The sequence below is a fragment of the Anopheles nili genome, chromosome 3 (assembly GCF_943737925.1).
Source record: "Anopheles nili chromosome 3, idAnoNiliSN_F5_01, whole genome shotgun sequence".
Taxonomy (NCBI): domain Eukaryota; kingdom Metazoa; phylum Arthropoda; class Insecta; order Diptera; family Culicidae; genus Anopheles; species Anopheles nili.
In genome coordinates, this window is record NC_071292.1 from 23,052,788 (window position 1) to 23,069,872 (window position 17,085).

At 47.9% G+C, this 17,085-nt stretch overlaps 2 protein-coding genes across 2 annotated transcripts; both read right to left on the reverse strand.

The window, feature by feature from the left end:
- Positions 1 to 312: 312 nt before the first annotated feature.
- LOC128723915 (uncharacterized) lies at positions 313 to 4,302 on the reverse strand. Its single transcript, XM_053817679.1, has 5 exons — positions 4,056 to 4,302; positions 3,091 to 3,973; positions 2,259 to 2,945; positions 1,121 to 1,927; positions 313 to 1,043 (listed from the first exon to the last, which is right to left on the reverse strand). The coding sequence occupies exons 1-5, from the start codon at positions 4,300 to 4,302 to the stop codon at positions 383 to 385; spliced, it is 3,285 nt and encodes a 1,094-aa protein (XP_053673654.1). The 3' UTR covers positions 313 to 382.
- A 2,088-nt stretch (positions 4,303 to 6,390) lies between these two features.
- On the reverse strand, positions 6,391 to 14,298 carry LOC128723916 (probable chitinase 10). The gene is made up of 10 exons (XM_053817681.1): positions 14,287 to 14,298; positions 14,068 to 14,124; positions 13,790 to 13,995; positions 13,219 to 13,730; positions 10,215 to 13,144; positions 9,952 to 10,137; positions 9,607 to 9,886; positions 8,536 to 9,530; positions 7,870 to 8,477; positions 6,391 to 7,778 (listed from the first exon to the last, which is right to left on the reverse strand). Exons 1-10 carry the CDS (start codon positions 14,296 to 14,298, stop codon positions 6,392 to 6,394), a joined length of 7,173 nt encoding a protein of 2,390 aa, XP_053673656.1. The 3' UTR covers position 6,391.
- Between the last annotated feature and the right edge of the window lie 2,787 nt (positions 14,299 to 17,085).

Consider the following 17,085-nt stretch of genomic DNA (forward strand, 5'->3'; position numbering starts at 1 on the left):
CTACAGCTGGTAAGATATTCACATATTATTTGGCCATTGTCAGCCATTTTCAAATTTTTACAAACTTTTACTGCTAATGTCTCGCTGTTCACACAATTTTATTATTTTGCCCTGCCTTTTACGTTTTGAAAAATAACATTCGGTAAATGTAACTTGCGTGCAATTGCATGCGAATGGTGTGCAAGTGTTTAATTTGGCCCACGTGCGTTGATTCGAATGCTGCATTTTCCTCCATCAATTGCTTCATTTATAATCCTTTTTCTCATATATATTTCAATCACCTCCTCTGTTATACTAATTTTTATTGCTACCAAGGAATTCCTCAAAAGATTACTATCAAATCGCTTCGAACAATGCTGACAAAGATATGCAGTATGTTTCGCTATAGAAAAACCAATCTCTCTGTTAAATCGAATTGCGTTCCGGAAACACGTGACTGACGATCTATGGTATCTAGTATCCAATCGATGTAAACATCCACATCGGTGTACACCACAGGATAGTGTAAGCTACATGACTTTGGCATAATCTCAATGAAACCACGTAAAAAATATCGTTCTGTTTGATTGACGATTTGAACGGTTTGAAGGGATAAGCCCGGGAATTGTACGAAACAATTTCCATCTGGTGTTATCGATCTTAAAATGCATATGTTGTCACTATCTATAACTATTGCCATACCCTTCCATCGTTTTTGGCACTCGGCGGAACCAACGTATTTTTGAACATCCTTCTCTTTATCGGACATAATATACGTATAGGTGTGATCGTTGTAGTAAAGTTGAGCAATGTCCGACTTCGCATAACTACGCACTTCGTCCATGATGGGCAAGCAAATGGGTTTCACATATGGTTCCGATATATCAGCAGGTTTTCCAAACTGCACAAGTCCAACATCGTTACTGTAGTTTAACCTATCATACTGCGGATGAACGATGATCGTCTGCACTGGAATACTTTGAATGCGAGGATCACAGTCGCTTGCAATTCCTTCCGAGCAATTGCTGAATGCGAGAAAAACTGGACCAAAGTTTACTTTCCGTCTAAAATACAAATGAAACGTTCACGGTACAATTCGGAACACTGAATTTGCTCAGATTAAAAATAAGAATATACCTACTCCTTGTCATCGTCGTTCAAGCAACTCGCTGGACCCACCGCGTACCATTCACTTATCAATGTGACCACACATTCGGTTGTAGCAAATATCGGAGCATCCGACGAAACATATCCTATCCATGGCGCAACGGCTTCTGGTGCAATGTCTCTCTGTGAAACTATGCCGCAATTGTTGATGTCTGGCCTCATTCTCGTAGCTTTGTTTCGCACTGGCAACAGATTTACTAAGCCGTCCGTAGGCTTTTCCCCAAGCGACATTTCATTCGGTGTGCTATTTGAATCTTTGTAATGAATGTTATTCAAAATCCAAGTGAGATACAGGCTCGTATCAGTGAAAAAGAATAGGTTTGGAAAGAGATCATTGTCTACATCCTCTATTACATTCAACCCACTCAGAATGTGTCGTTTCTGTCTATCAATTTGTATTACTGTCTGCAACGGAGCTCCAGAGAAGAAGGTGGAAATTTTCTTGCTACTGTTGCCTGCATCGGATGCGCACAATGGAATATTTGTATGGTCGTTTAAATAACCTTTCAACACTAATTGTTCTTGGCAGGTGGCAGGTAGGAGTTTTCTTAGATTTCGGGTCTCCGTTTCGTAAAAGTTAGTTAACATTACTGTCAATTCCAACGGCTTCCTGCCTTCTTGTATGTCCGAAAAGGGTAAGCATATTGGACTGATGTAAGGATGCGCCAGGTCTGCCGGTTGTAGGAGCTCGATCAAAGCGATATTATGGTTAGGATTGCTAAAACTTGGATGAACAATTATATTTTTGATTTCAAATTCTTTAAAAAACTCGGAACAATCTCTATTGAAACAACCAGTCTTCATGGGATTGTATATTCCAAAAACTATAGAACGCCTGAAAGGTGGATGTCTGAAACGTTAGTACGTGTTATGAAAGTAGTCTTGTAATGTTCAATACATACCACGATGGTCTACCCTCAGTGATATGCGCTGGAACCAACGCATACCATTCGCTTATCAATATAACTGTAGTTTCGAAGACCCAGCCCTGGTCGTGTCGAGTACTGGTCGTGTTTATCGTGGTCCTCATCATTCCGGACCAAGGATAAATAGTAGATATCCCCATTGGCCCATGGTGAGTTACTGTTTGGCCACAGGATTTAAAATCGAACAGACGCGACATTTCGTTATCCGGCGTTTGCTGAAATGTATTCCATTCGGATTCCTCGGTGTCTGGTTCGATGTATCGCATGTTGTACAGCATCCAGTCTAGGTAAGCGTTCACGTTATTGTAAACGGACGGTCGCCGTAATATACAACGGTGATTAAATAGGTTAAATCCTCGGAGAAAATAGCGTTCGCTTTGACCAATCGTTCGTAACTCTTGCAGAGGTTCCCCCGATATTAGCATGTTACAAGGCTCCGCGTCAACAGCTGCCCTGCGTGCACAAATTCGCTTGTTTTCCAACGTTAACGTAAGCCCCTCTTCCTCGTACGTTTTGAAACAATCTGCAGATTCAACATACTCCATGCGATGACTTACGTAGGTAATCTTTACTTTGGAATAGGACGCCACGGTAAAGTTTGTGGTATGATTTGAGCGCAGTTCAGGTATCACTGGTAGGCAAATGGGATTTACATTCGGTTGCGTGGTGTCTGCTGGGCTGGACAACTCTATCAGTGCAATATTGTCGACAAAATTGTTACTGCCGTAGTTCGGGTGGAGCGTAACTCGCTCTATGTCCAGAATTTGTGTCGGATACGTGCAAATTGTTGTTGAGTTCTCAGATGTATCATCAAAATTATTATTACATCTTGTTTCGTTGAAATTTATCAAACCGCCAAAACGTATCCATCGGCTAAAAACGAGATAAAATGGTATAATAACTTATTATAAATAATGCAATGTAATATTATAACAATTTAAAAGCATAACAATATAGTTTAAATAACAAAAGTATAGTATAATAGTATTCAACGTGACGCGTGAACTAGCATACTCACATATTTTCGTTGTCTCTAAAACAATGTGCAGGGCCTACTGCATACCATTCGGATATAAGCGTTACCAGGCATTCCAGTTCAAGACCATTTTTTGACGGTTTACGTACCATTACTGCACCAACCCATGGCAGGTTCCAAAGCCAACCGTTGGAGGTGATTGTTTGCGATTTTATGCCACACGTCGTGAAGTTGAATAATCGCAACTTTTCTTCATAATCGACTTCTAGCGCTTCCTCGATCTCCACCTCCGAGAGCACCCGAGGATCAACATGCTGCTCCATCCACCCAAGATACTTTGCCACATCTGTAAAGGCCGTGAACTTGGAGCCATCGCATAGGTCCGTATTTTCTCGCTTTGGGGTGAAGGACACTATGCCGCGTACGAACCATTTGCTTCCGATCTCGAAGAACATGCCACCTCCACTGTCCCCATTGCACGCACTGACTCCTGGTTGCCCTCCGCCACAGAACATTTCGGATGTGAGGTGCGTTGCGAACACTCCTCGATCGTTCTCGATGCATGTCATCGGATCAACAACGCCTATCCATGCCTGCTTGAGCTGGTCCGACACGACGTCATCCTCCGTCAACCCAAACCCAACGATGGAGCCGTTTTTTCCGATGATCAACTGCTTGTCACCATCCTCCATGGTCCACACGCAAACGGGCTGGACAAACTTTGTCATCGTGATGTTACTTGCCAACCGCACAAGCGCTATATCGTGGGCAATACTGTTTCGACTGAATTCCGAATGCACCATAATGTCCTTAACAGCGTGTTCCTGTATGTGATCGCTCTCTTCCTGCAAGTGAGATCGGCCAACGTGCACCGAAATCTCAGCCGGTGCGACGATGCCACGGTTGGCGAGCACGCAGTGAGCGGCTTCCAGTTGAAAAGCAAAGAAAAAGGACATTCATTTGGGTGGAAACACTAACTGCACAAGCTAGCAGCTATGGATGCCTACCGGTGAGGATAGTATTTTCATCAATGATGGAACCGCCGCATTTGTAGCTGAGGCTTCCGTTCATCCGGTAGAAAATAGCTGCATGCCACGGCCAATCGCCAGCCTGTACGTCTTTGCCATGTTGAATGAGATACTCGGTCTTAATCTTTCGTCTGCCACACGCAATGCGTTGCTGTTGGCAATGCACCAGGGCTGGTGCACAAAACACCCAGAACAGGAAAAGAGCACTTGCTGTGTGCAAACGCATGGTAGCTCGTGTGTACTACGGTGTTGTTTCTCTGGTTCTAATAGGAACACTTCACTATGCTGAAAGAAAGCAAGTTGTCCCTGTGAACGTGACCAAAACCGCGCCAACAACAGAAGCCTAATGGAACAACAGCACCCAAATGATACTAGTAATACAATAGTAATCAAACATAAAAAAAAACCACTTGTCACTGGTTTTATTTTGAATTAACGTTTGGTGTGCTTCTGATTTGAGTAAATCACAGTTTTTCTTCATACCAAATTAGAACCGTATCCAACACGAATCAATGCTCTCACCGATTTACACGTTGGATTTGACCTAGCGATGAAGATTGTTGGATTCTGTACATTGTTTTGTTTGAAATAATTAAAACGTTTTTCCGATTTTTTTTTCAAAAAAGTCGTGTTTGCAGCTCTAGATGTTTAGCGATCCACCGTTGGATGATGAATGAAACACAGTGCGTGCAGTATTTATTTTGTAGCCGATTTGTCGTGAGGGTTGAATTGATACTAATACGGATGGTGCACATTTTCTTATCAATGCGTGTTCGTATTTCCCTGTCCATTTGTAAACAGACAAGAACAACTTGCATTATCACATGTTGCCAATCAATCTTGTGCAATGTGGAAAATACAACTATTCACGTAGTTATCGTTTTGTTTAATAACAAACTATTCAGCAGCCACGCTGCCTACTTGAAGCTAAACCATGCTCAACTAGAAGCCTTCAAATTTTGCTAGATTTGTTTCTAGTTTCATCTTTAACGTTTCATTACTGCAACGCACAGCTAATGTTTCACTTTACTAGCTTTTGTCCCTTGAGAAGAAAAACTTATGCACTTCGATGAGGTTGAAGATTACGCATGATCTCTTATCGTTTCCTGCATCCTTATGCGAGTTTAACATCATTCAATTCACTTGGCTTTCGCGCCCAACTTTCGATCACATCGAACACCTCAAAAGTCTCATTTGTTGACTCAAAAGACGTCTTAAAGCACTTAACGGCAAAAGCGTTTTAAACACCATCGATAGTAGTGTGGCTGTCGACACTTACATAAGCGTTATTGACTGAAAACGGAGCGCTAACGAAAGACACGATCCTGTTTGCACCACTGATCGAAGAGTACTGATCCGAGTTGCAATGTGATTAGAATCACCCGTTCTCGAGGATGCTGAGCGATTGTCTCGATTGAGTGCGTGTAGATGTGTGCAAAAGTGCATCGCTGTACTCGCCAGAATGGATTGTTGTTATAGCGATCATTTATTGGCGCTAACTTTTCCTAGATGCAACAAACCGTACACTAAAAAATACACACAAATTTTTTACTTTGAAACTACGCTTATTGATTTTTCTAACCCCTCTTTAATTGATCATGGGTACAGTTACGGCATAATTTTCTCCCTTTTTATGATTCTTTTAGAAAAAGGAAAAGAGACTCATTTTATGAAAGTACTTATAGGTGAACTACCATCAACTGAATGATCCTGTAGTTTTGTGATTAACTTCAATGTACTGTGTTTTATGGTTTGAAAACAGTTACTATACTTTTCATGTAAAGTTATGTTATGCAACGCTTTCTGTTTGTTATATACTTTTTACTAATCAACAAAGGACATGAATGAATCATGCAACATGAATCTTAGCCATGTATAACGAAGAGGCGATGATCGATGCGGGATTTTTTAAATTTTAAAGATCTGAAACGCGTTTTCTTTCAGCGAAATGTGAACTGGTTTTCATTTGAATTTTTCCTGAAGATTTTTAACCATTTTTCGTGTTTCTCCTTTCGAGGCCTTACAGCTCCTTTGAGATTTTGCGCGATAATGCACTTTTCCGTCAGGTATATTGGGACTGCGGCAAGTCGATCGTGGCTCCCTCTATTGGCGACTAGCTTCAGATGCCAGAGTTCATGTGTTTTGGTACACTCACAATAACGTTCGAATTAATACGAAGCTCTGCAAATTATGCAACCACAAATCGATGCAGCTAATGAAAGCTAACTTGGTTTTACTATTGAGCAATATTTGCTTTTTATTCCAATTTATCTCACGCAACTATTATTAGCAATGTTAGATTACATGTCTCAGCATTAGGTACAGTTTTCTGGTGGTTGGGTGCTGATGCGACCGAGCTCCAGATTCATCGTCCGCAGCAAAGGATGTGTGCCGCATCCACACTTTCCGCGGAAATCGTCCAAATCCAACGCCCAAACCATGCCACCCCCGAGATTCATTTGTTTCACGAACTTAGATTTTCTGCGAATTTCGTCCACATCATCATACGACACCCACTGATTGCCGTTGTACGCGTACGGGCCTATCCTGCCCTCGGGATCCCGCTGAACGGTCCATCCATGGCGGTTCACTTTATCGCATATCTCGTAGAACGACAGGAACCCTCCGGCACGCGTGAACTCACCAGCCTCACCCGGACCGTACGACTTTTCGTTCAACCCATTCCGGCGTGCATCGGCCAGCGAGAACGACTGCCCATACAGTGGCATACCCATGACCAGCTTTTTCGCCGGTGCACCCTTTTCGATCCAATAGTTGATGGAGAAGTTCGCGTTGAAGTAATCGTACGTATCGCCCGGGTAGTAGTACAGCGGCGCCACATGGCCCGTCTGCTTGTCCCAGTTGCCGTGGAAATCGTACGTCATCACGGCGATCCAGTCAAAGTATTCGGCCAACACTGGCACATCATACCCGGCATCGATCACCATCTTACTCGGCGACACGGCCGCAGACAGCAGCCAACTTCTGGGTCGGAATGCAACCGCAAGCTCCTGCACCAGTTGAGCGAATCCTTCCTTTTCATCGGGGTAGCCTTTCTGGCAGTCAACCTGCCAACACACGGGATATTCCCAGTCCAGATCCAACCCATCGAAGCCGTATTTTTCGATGAACTCGACGGCGTGCTTGACGAACCGCGCCCTAGCGGCTGCATCCCGTACCAGCTTGCTGTACTTATCCCCCAGGGAATCATTCCATCCACCGAGCGCCAGCGTTACCTTCGCGCCCTTACGCTTTTGCTCCACCACGCGCTCGTAGAAGCGATTATCGATATCCGCCCACGAGTCGTGGGTTTTGATCGTTAAGCTTTCCCGATCGAGTACCGCGAATCCGTACACGATGTGCGTACACAACGTGCTGTCGATGTCATCTGGCGTGTACTTGCCATCTCCCTGCCGATACCAGGCCCAATTGGTGAAATAGCACACGACTTTGTAGTCACTGTTGCCGGTGCTGACTTCCGGCACCGACGGAGCTGGCTTTCTCGTTGTCGTCGATGGTTGGTTCGTTGGCTGACGAGTCGTCGTACGGCGGGTCGTTGTCGTTGGCCGACTCGTGGTGGTCATCCAGCTGTTCTCAGGTTGCGTTACCGAAGCCGTGGTCACTGGACGTTGTTTGTTTTTGCAATTCGCATTTTCGGCCCAATCGCAGAATCCGTCGTTCCACAGGGTGTTGGCTGGGCAGCTGGGAAAACCGCATGAAAAAAAAGAGGGTTGGAAAATTTAAGACACACGTGCGAGATAAAAAAAACCAGGTTCTCAGGTTCGTCCCCTACCGTTGCTCATATCGCTTGCCATGCTGACAAATGTAGTACTTTGAGCAATCCGTTTCGTGTGGCACAAAGAGTCGTCCATCGCAGTTGCTGCTCGAATCGCCACCCTCGAAACCGTCGATGAAAGGCGTCGTAGTTCTCATCGTTGTACTTGTTCTCGTTGTGGGCTTTCGAGTCGTTTGCCGTGTCGTTGTAACGGCCCTCGGAGTAGTCCTGGTTGTTGTGGCCACCGTCGTGCTCCGTGTGGTCGTTGTTCTTCTCGTCGTGGTGGTAGTCATCGCAGTCGTTGGTTGCTCCTTCGGTGGTGATGTGGGTTTCCCAGAACCAAGCACACATTTTGGACCGGGGCCAGGATAATTGCGCAACACGCGATTAATCGTGCGTAGCAGCGGATATTCCTCGCAACCACACACATTCCGGAAGTCATCCAAATCAAGTGCCCATATCATAGCGCCACCAAGACCCATTGCCTTCACGAACTCGCTCTTGTGACGGATCATGTACTGATCGTCGAACGAAACCCACTGATCGCCTTTGTAGGCGTACGGACCCATGCGGCCCTTGCGATCCCGTACGACTTCCCAATTTTTCTTCTGCACGTTGGCACAAATCTACAAAAAGGACGAAAGCAGATTAATGTAGTGCATACGTTTGCATCGGGAACCTTACCTCATAGTACGACAAGAAGCCTCTTGCTCGCGTTTGATCGCCCGCTTCGCCACCACCGTACGTTGGCGCGTTCAACCCGTTATCCTTCACATCGGCCAACGAAAACGATTGCCCGTACATTGGCATACCCATGACGAGCTTTCGTGGATCCGCACCTTGCTCGATCCAGTAGTGTATCGTGAAGTTCGCATTGAACGTCTTATCAAAATCGTCCGGATGTTCGTACATCGGCGCCACATGGCCCGTTTTTTTGTCCCACTGGCCGTGGTAATCGTACGTCATCACCGCAATCCAGTCCATGTAGTCGGACAGCGTGCGCACGTCGTATCCTGCGTCGATCACCTTCTTGCTTGGTGATACCGCGGAAGACAGTAAGTACCCGCGTGGTTTGAAAGCGGACGCCAACTCCATCACCAAACTCGAGAAGCCCTCCTTTTCGTCGGCGTATCCTTTCTTACAATCCACCTGCCAACAGACGGGGTACTCCCAATCCAGATCCAACCCGTCGAAGTTGTACTTTTCAATGAACTTCATCACGTTCTCGATGAATCGCTTCCTGGCCTGGGCGTTACGCACCAACCGGCTGTACTTATCGCCCGCCGAATCGTTCCAACCACCGATCGCGACCGTCACCTTTTTTCCTTGCTTTTTCAGCTCCACCACACGCTCGTAGAAGCGATTGTCAATATCCGCCCACGAATCGTGCGGTTTGATGGTGAGACTTTCGCGATCTAACACCGCAAACCCGTACACGACGTGCGTGCACAGCTGGGAATCGATGTCCTCGGGCAGGTATTTACCGATCCCCTGCCGGTACCAGGCCCAGTTCGTGAAGTAACACACGACTTTGTACTCTTCCGAATCGACAAAGTTCTCGCCCAGCTCGGCGCTATCGCCCGCACCCGGTTGTTGTTTTTCCGGTGATGAGCTTTCGCTTCCGGACACCCCGCTGATTGGACCACTTTCAGTGGGTTTAGAATCTGGCACGATCGATGCTGCAAAAAAAAAAACGCACACATATCACCTACGTGTTGCGGTGGCAAATGGTAGTATTTCTTTTTTTTGACTTACGAAGCACATCCGCTCCCTCGGGAGCATCACGAAGACCCTCGCGAATGGCCGTCAGCAAGGGATGACTACCATGACCGCAGCGATCCTTGAAGTCATCCAAATCCAGGGCCCAAATCATGCCACCGCCCAGATCCATGGCACGAATGAACTGCACCTTTCGCAGAAGGGACTCTTTGTCGTCGAACGAAACCCACTGGTTGCCTTTGTACGCGTAGGGTCCCATTCTTTGCAGTTCGTCCTGCACCACCGTCCAGCCTTTGTTTTGTACGCGATCACATATCTGCGGGGAAGAGAAATCCGTGCAATTCAGCAAGCCAGTCGATCATGTATCTCGTGCGTTCTTACCTCGTAGTAAGCCAGGAATCCTGCTGCTCGTGTAAATTCACCCGCCTGGCCTGGTCCGGGTGCTTTCGCGTTCAAACCATTACGCTTCGTGTCGGCCAACTGGAACGATTGCCCGTAGAGTGGCATTCCCATGACCAGCTTCCTCGAGGGGGCACCCTTATCGATCCAGTAGTTGATCGAGTAGTTCTGTGGAAGTTCAACCGTACGTTAGCAATGCGGGGTTTTTCCCAAACAAAAAAAAGCAGCCCTTAGTGATGTCTTACCGCATTGAAGAAATCAATCTCATCCTCCGGATGGTAGTACAACGGTGCGACATGGCCCGTCTGCTTGTCCCACTGCCCATGGAAATCGTACGTCATCACGGCGATCCAGTCGAAATATTTAGCCAACTCGGCCACATCATACCCAGCATCGATGACCGTTTTGCTGGGTGACACGGCCGCCGAAAGTAACCACCCACGGGGTTTAAACGCCTCCGAAAGCTCCCGGACCAGCTCCGTAAAACCTTCCCGTTCGTCGGCGAATCCTTTCTTACAGTCCACCTGCCAACACACCGGATACTCCCAGTCCAGATCGAGACCCTCGAAGCCGTACTTCTCCAAAAACCCAACCACATGCTCCACAAACTTTGCCCGAGCTGACGCACTGCGTACGAGCCGGCTATACTTGTCACCGGCCGAATCATTCCACCCACCGATGGCGAGCGTCACCTTGACGCCTTTCTCCTTGGCGGCCACAACGCGCGCGTAAAACTTATTATCGATATCCGCCCACGAGTCGTGGGTTTTGATCGTCAGCGACGAGTAGTCCAGCACGGCAAACCCGTACACGATGTGCGTGCAGAGATCCGTACGGATGTGGTCCGGTGTGTACTTCCCGTAGCCCTTCCGATACCAGGCCCAATTCGTGAAGTAACACACCATCTTGTAGTACCCCGAGAGTGGTTCCAACACTGGCGGTGGTGTAGCTGGTGCCACCGTTGTCGTCCGTGTCGTTGTGGTAGTTCGTTTTTCCGTCGTCGATGCAACGTGCTGTGGACCATCGATGTCCACACCGGATCCCTGCCAGGCACCGTTCTCGTCGGATATGTTCTCCGTGCTTTCGGGGACACCGGCCTGAGCACACCGGGCATTCGAGGGCCAATCGCAGATCTTTAACTGCTGGTTCCAGTGCAATCCATCGGCGCAACTTGCCGACTCGAGACGACCCCAGTTGCACACCAAATACTGGTTGCAATCGCCAGGGTACGGAACGTGCGAGTTCCCATCACACGGATCGTCCTCGGAAAGTGCCTTAAATGCGCTCACGATCGACAGCAACCTAAAGTACTGCTCGTTGCTCACACAGTTAACGTTGTCCTCCCAATCGCAGCTTTTGTCCGCCTGGCTCCAGTACAAACCCGGACCGCACTGTTGGGCCACCTTCTTGTCGTTCACGCAGATGTAGAAGCTATCGCAGCTCTTGTGCGCGTAGTACTCGCCATTGTTGCAGCTTTCCGTTGGGTTGCTGATGGGTTTTTTCGTCGTTGTTGCTGGCTTTTTGGCGGGGCGTGTTGGACGTGGTGTGTTTGGAACCTGAGCCGTTGGACGACGCGTTGGACGGGATGTTGTCGTCGTCGTTGTTGGTTCTTCCGTCGTAACCGTGGTGGTTGTCGTTCGCCGTGAAGGAGTCCTGGTGGGTCTTGCGGTTGTTGTCGTCTCGGTGGTTTCAGGTGTTCCACCATCTCGTTCACACTTTGCCGATGCGGGCCAATCGCACAGCTTTGCGGCATCATTCCAGTGGAGACCACCGGCACAGAACTGCTGCTTGAACTCGGACAACACACACCGGTAGTAGGAATTGCAGTTCGTCGGATGCGCCTTGTATTGATTGCCTTCACAGCTTTCTGCGTTGCTTAGTTCCGGCATGACGAGCCCCGGCACAGGGATGGTTGTTCCGGGCGTACTCGTCGGGCTGTAGGTTGTCGTGGATGGCGTAGTTCTCTTGGTGACAGTCGTCCTTGGCGTAGTTGACGTTGTTGTCGTGGTTGTAGTCGTTGTTGGCATGGCGGTCGTCGTCGTCGTCGTCGTAGTGGTTCTTCTCGTTGTGGAAGTCGAATCCGGAGACCACGATGGCCACGTGGTGTGAGAATGCGCCGGAGTCGACGTTGTACTAGCGGCAAGTCCACTATCCGGACTGAACGTCATCTCAGCCGGTTTCGGTGTGACGGGTTGGGATGGTCGTGAACAATCCATACCATTCGGTGCGGACGAACTAAGCCTTCCAAGAGCCCGATTAATGGCTCTCAACACCGGATAGCTTTCCTCACAGCAACGGTTCTGATAGTCATCCAAATCAACCGTCCACGCTGCCATTCCACCAAAACCAGACTTCACAACGTAGCGTGCCTTCGCCGTGACCGATATAGGATCGTCGTAACCCACCCACTGGTCCCCGTTGGTTGCGTACGGGCCGGATTTCATCGCGGAATCGCGCCCTACTTTCCATTTTTGCTTGCGCACACGCTGGCAAATTTCGTAGTACGCCAACATGCCCGGTTGCCGCGTGTCATCACCCGCCGTTCCGGGTCCGATCGCGGCACTACCCTCACCCGGAATTGCTCGCGTTGATTGGGCCAAAGTGAACGTTTGTCCGTAGAATGGTACACCAACGATTAGCTTACTCTTGTCAGCTCCCATCTGCACCAACAGCTGCATCGCATAGTCCGTGTTGTACTGCGGGTATCGGTCGGTTGTGCTGCCGTACAACGGACTAACGTGGCCAGTTTGTTCCTCCCAAGAGCCATGGTAATCGTACGTCATAACCGCCATGAAATCAACGTACTTCGTAAGCTCCGCAATGTCGTACGCCACCATGAGCACTTCCTTGTACCCCGAAATGCTGGTACTGATTAGGAGGTTTTCCGCCTGGAAAGCTCTAGCGATCTCCTGGATGAGTTTGCTGTAGTTGTTCCGATCACTATCCGATCCCTTCGAGCAATCGCTCTGCCAACACACCGGGTAGTTCCAGTCCATGTGTAGCCCCGAGAAGCCATACTTCTTGAGGAACGTGATGGCGTTGGTGATGAAGTTTCTCCTGTTGGACGGTGAGCCAACCATTTCGGAGTACTTATTGCCCACGGAATCGGTCCATCCTCCCAGTCCGAGCAGAACAGGCACGCCACCAGCCATCGCGATCGTGCGAGAGTACATATCTGTGAGGGAAAAAACACGAACGAAAAAAATCCTCAAATCGATCCGCGATTCCACCAGTACCTGAGGTCCTTACTGTTGTCCAAATCAGCCCAGCTGTCGAATTCCTTCATCGTCAGTGACGCCGGGTCTAACGAAGCGAACGAGTAGATGATATGCGTGCACAGGCTTGGGTCCAGATTTTCCGGAACGAACTGTGCCTCGCCCTTACGATAAAACCCCCAGTTCGTCATGTGGCACACCACTTTGAAGCCATCGGACGCGGCTTTTTGATAGCTCGCAATGTACTGGTATGAGTTTTGTACCATTGCCACATCCTTGCTGTTCAGCAGCTGCTGGTACGGTGATCCAGCACGATAAGGCATGGGCCGTTCGCTGGGTCCAGATGGCAGTACGAAGGCCGCATACTTATCCTGGTACGGCAGCACCCGGAAGGTTTCCACATCCTGCGTGGAAATTGGCAACAGCTTCACCTTCTGCTGTTGCGTCACCACCGATTTGACTTTGCTTACGGTGTCCTTGATTTCGTGGTCCATATCTAGGATGCGAAATTCGACCGCATCACGCAGCGGAAGCCGTTCGTCGACGCTACAACACACGAAAACGGTTAGCATCTGAGCAGAAACAGGAGAAAATGCAGGGCTTACAGATTCGCCGGAACACTCTCGACGGCGCTGCGCAATGGCAGCGATTTACTGCCAAACTCATCAGCTCCACTTGCGGCCACTTGCTTCTCGAATCCATGGGGCGGTATCTGTTCCACGCTGCTCCGCAAAAACCCAGCTGGTTCCGGTCGCTCGATTCTTATTGCAGTCACGGTAACCGCCAGCCAGACGATACCGACGATCGGCAACTGCAAAAAGGGAAGTTGCGTTGCATTACCAAACGCCCAAACACAACGGGATTGCATTTTCACTTCACGTACCCCTTTAAACGGTGTGGGACTCATTCTGATGCTTTCACTTCGACCGAACCATCGGATCTGGGGGGGGGAAGCCAAAAAGAGAAGAGGTTAAAAAACACCGGTGTCCGTGAGACCGTTGCCAATAGCAACGTGAGGGGTCTTTCAATAAACAATTAATCGGAACACCCGTCCATCGAAATGTGGCTCCATCGAAGTAGGCCATTCTTGAGCCACCCCAACAGGCGTGGGCATTGTGTTTAGTGCACGAAAGAGGAAAAATTGTTTCAAGGTCTATGTCATTGGGGGCCACCCAGCGGGCCCAAGGGGGCTTGTGCTGCGAGCCAATAATTGCCGTCACCGATGTGGGGTGGGAAACCAGTTCTCAACGCGCGCACGTGCCCATTCAACTTCAACATCTCCAACGAGAGCAACGAACCGGGCGAACATAAGAAAATACTACGAATGCTATGATTCAAGTCCAGGGCTACACACGGTACCGCTAGCACGGGCTTCGACGCAAACCCGCCATTTTGCAAACGGGGATGGCAGGTGAAAGGACTGGGTGAAAGAAGGGAGCGTAGAGCGACGGGGTTGCGCCTCCATCGCGATCACGTTGTGCGAGTCTCGTGGAGCACGATCATTCAGCGGCACCGATTTTGGGGCGAACCACAGGCTGAGGTGTGAGAGATCATTTCTGGTTTTGGGTGTAGTGGGGCAAAAGACGACGCTCAAGGCTACGGAATCGTAAGGCAAAGGTGCAAAGCCCATAGATAGTGGTGGCCGCCACGCCGGCCGTTAGAGGTTGCAATAATTATTCATTCCGACCTCGTAGTAGCTTCAACGAATCGACCAACGAATGAAGCAAAGGGAGAAGTGATTTTCGCTTTAGGGTGATGATCAGGGTCACGGAGAAAATATTACTTCTAACGATAATGCATAATGGGAGTGGCGAGAGAATGGCGTTGATTCCAGCCTTCACCGGATTTATTGCTTTGTGAATATTAATAAGAGTTGTTTTTTTGTTGGTGTGCTATAGTTAACAAAGAACTCGTTTGCAGGTGGTACTAATATAAATTTTGGATTGCTTGTATGCGAGGTCGCGACACAACAAAACAATGAACAACATTTGAAAATGAATATACGAACAATAGTTAATTAACTTATTAAAACAAAGAATACCAGATTTTTTCAAAGAAATAACAAAAAACCTGTACACTTTATGATTGCTGTGATTTTTTTTCACTCAGGAACTGAAAACTGATATTTTTACTGTATAATAAAAAAAACAATACGCCTTTGAATTATTAGCACTATAAACATTTTCAATAATGGCTTGTTAACCGATTCGCTACCCGTGTGATCAACTAATCTTGCTCTTAAATCAATTAGCGAAAGGAAGAAATAACAAAAAAGATCATCATTTTCGACTTCTATTCCACCCCCGGGAATTGAGGTCACTTGGACAGGGTGTAACGGTTTCGTATTTGTTTGTCAACGCGATTTTGTTGCACGTCCAAACACGCGGTCGAGTACGTTTTATTCAAATCGAACGTTCGTATATTTGTTTTCACTACTGTATAGAGATTATAAACTTTAACGCACACTTAAGTTCAGTTGGTTGTTGCTTAGAGTCTTATGGTCTAACAGTTCCTTCGATGAAATCCTTGTTCCATCATCGAATAACATTCATCACTTCCTTGACGCATCATCGAGCACTCATTCATGCAAAGTGCTTTTAACTTTCCAGCTCCGTTTCCAATCGATCTGACTAACCAATTGGATGTTCTTGCGTTACAACCAAGTTAGTCAGAAGCAAGAACTTTCCCAGATCAGTTACTCATCCGGTGTGTGCTTTCCACTTCTTTGTTTAATGCTTCATTTTTCTGCTCAGCCAACCTAACATCCGTACCGCACTAATAAGATGCAAGAACTTTCTTAGATCAGCAACTCGCCCGGTTTTACATTAGTCTTATGAGTTGGCATCGGGTTTTCCCCGATTTGTATATAAATTTCTCTCAGTTAAGTGCTTGATGGTTTTACAGATTATAATCCATCTTCTAACAAGACGTCGATATGGCACACATGATTCACTCACGCACAGAAGCTCCAAGCCACACAAGCAGCCACATTAGCCACTTGGCACTATGAATAAAACGCACCTTTTATTTTATATGGCACAAGCAGTTCTCAACCGTGGAAACCTGCAGCACACTCTCCACGCACTAGCACTTGCGATCAACACTACGCACCGACTAATTCTTATTCATCCCGCACTGCCGCTTTTATACCGTCCCATACAGGACGCTGGCAAAGAACGTCCAATGACGAACGGACCATTCCGCCCGGTCCACCGGTCCCGGCCATCAAACTTGTTTTGTGACAAAATGGTTCTCTCCCTTTTTGTTTCACGTTGATTGTCGGCATGGATTGCGAATGTAGAAGCAACGAAAAAAAAAACGCATGCCTCACAGATCCACCAGCCTTTAATCCACCCAGGAGGCTGCTGGTTTTGGGGTGGGTTTTTGGTCCGATGTTGTACCAACTTTACCCGGCCCGGCAGCTAAAAGCAGTTCGTTGCACCTGTGGTGCATCCTTCAGTGGAAGTGCCGGTTTTAATTGAGGAACGGAAGTTGTCGAGATTAATCTACTAAGTGCACCGCGCGAAGGCTGATGGAGCAAACGCGATCGTTTTATCGATCGATCTCGTATTCACGGTGACGCCTCGAATACTAACACGTCACCAAACGGAAGATATTAGATCCACGTGCTCTTGCGGTGGCATTGAGCCACGAAGGAGCGATTCTACATCACCGAGAGATAGAGAGCCTGCCAATTGGAAGTCCTCACGCATCGTTGTAACCCAAGGCGTTCGGTGGTTTACACGGTTCACCGATACGTGGCGATTTCCACGAGCCCATCGAGCGAAAGGTAACGCTTGCAAACCGGCCACTGGGTGGCCACTTGCAGGCGGTTCCTGCACAAGAAGGAACTCCCTGCTATCGGGGCGTATCGCCAACGACGGAATCGCAAGCTAAAGTG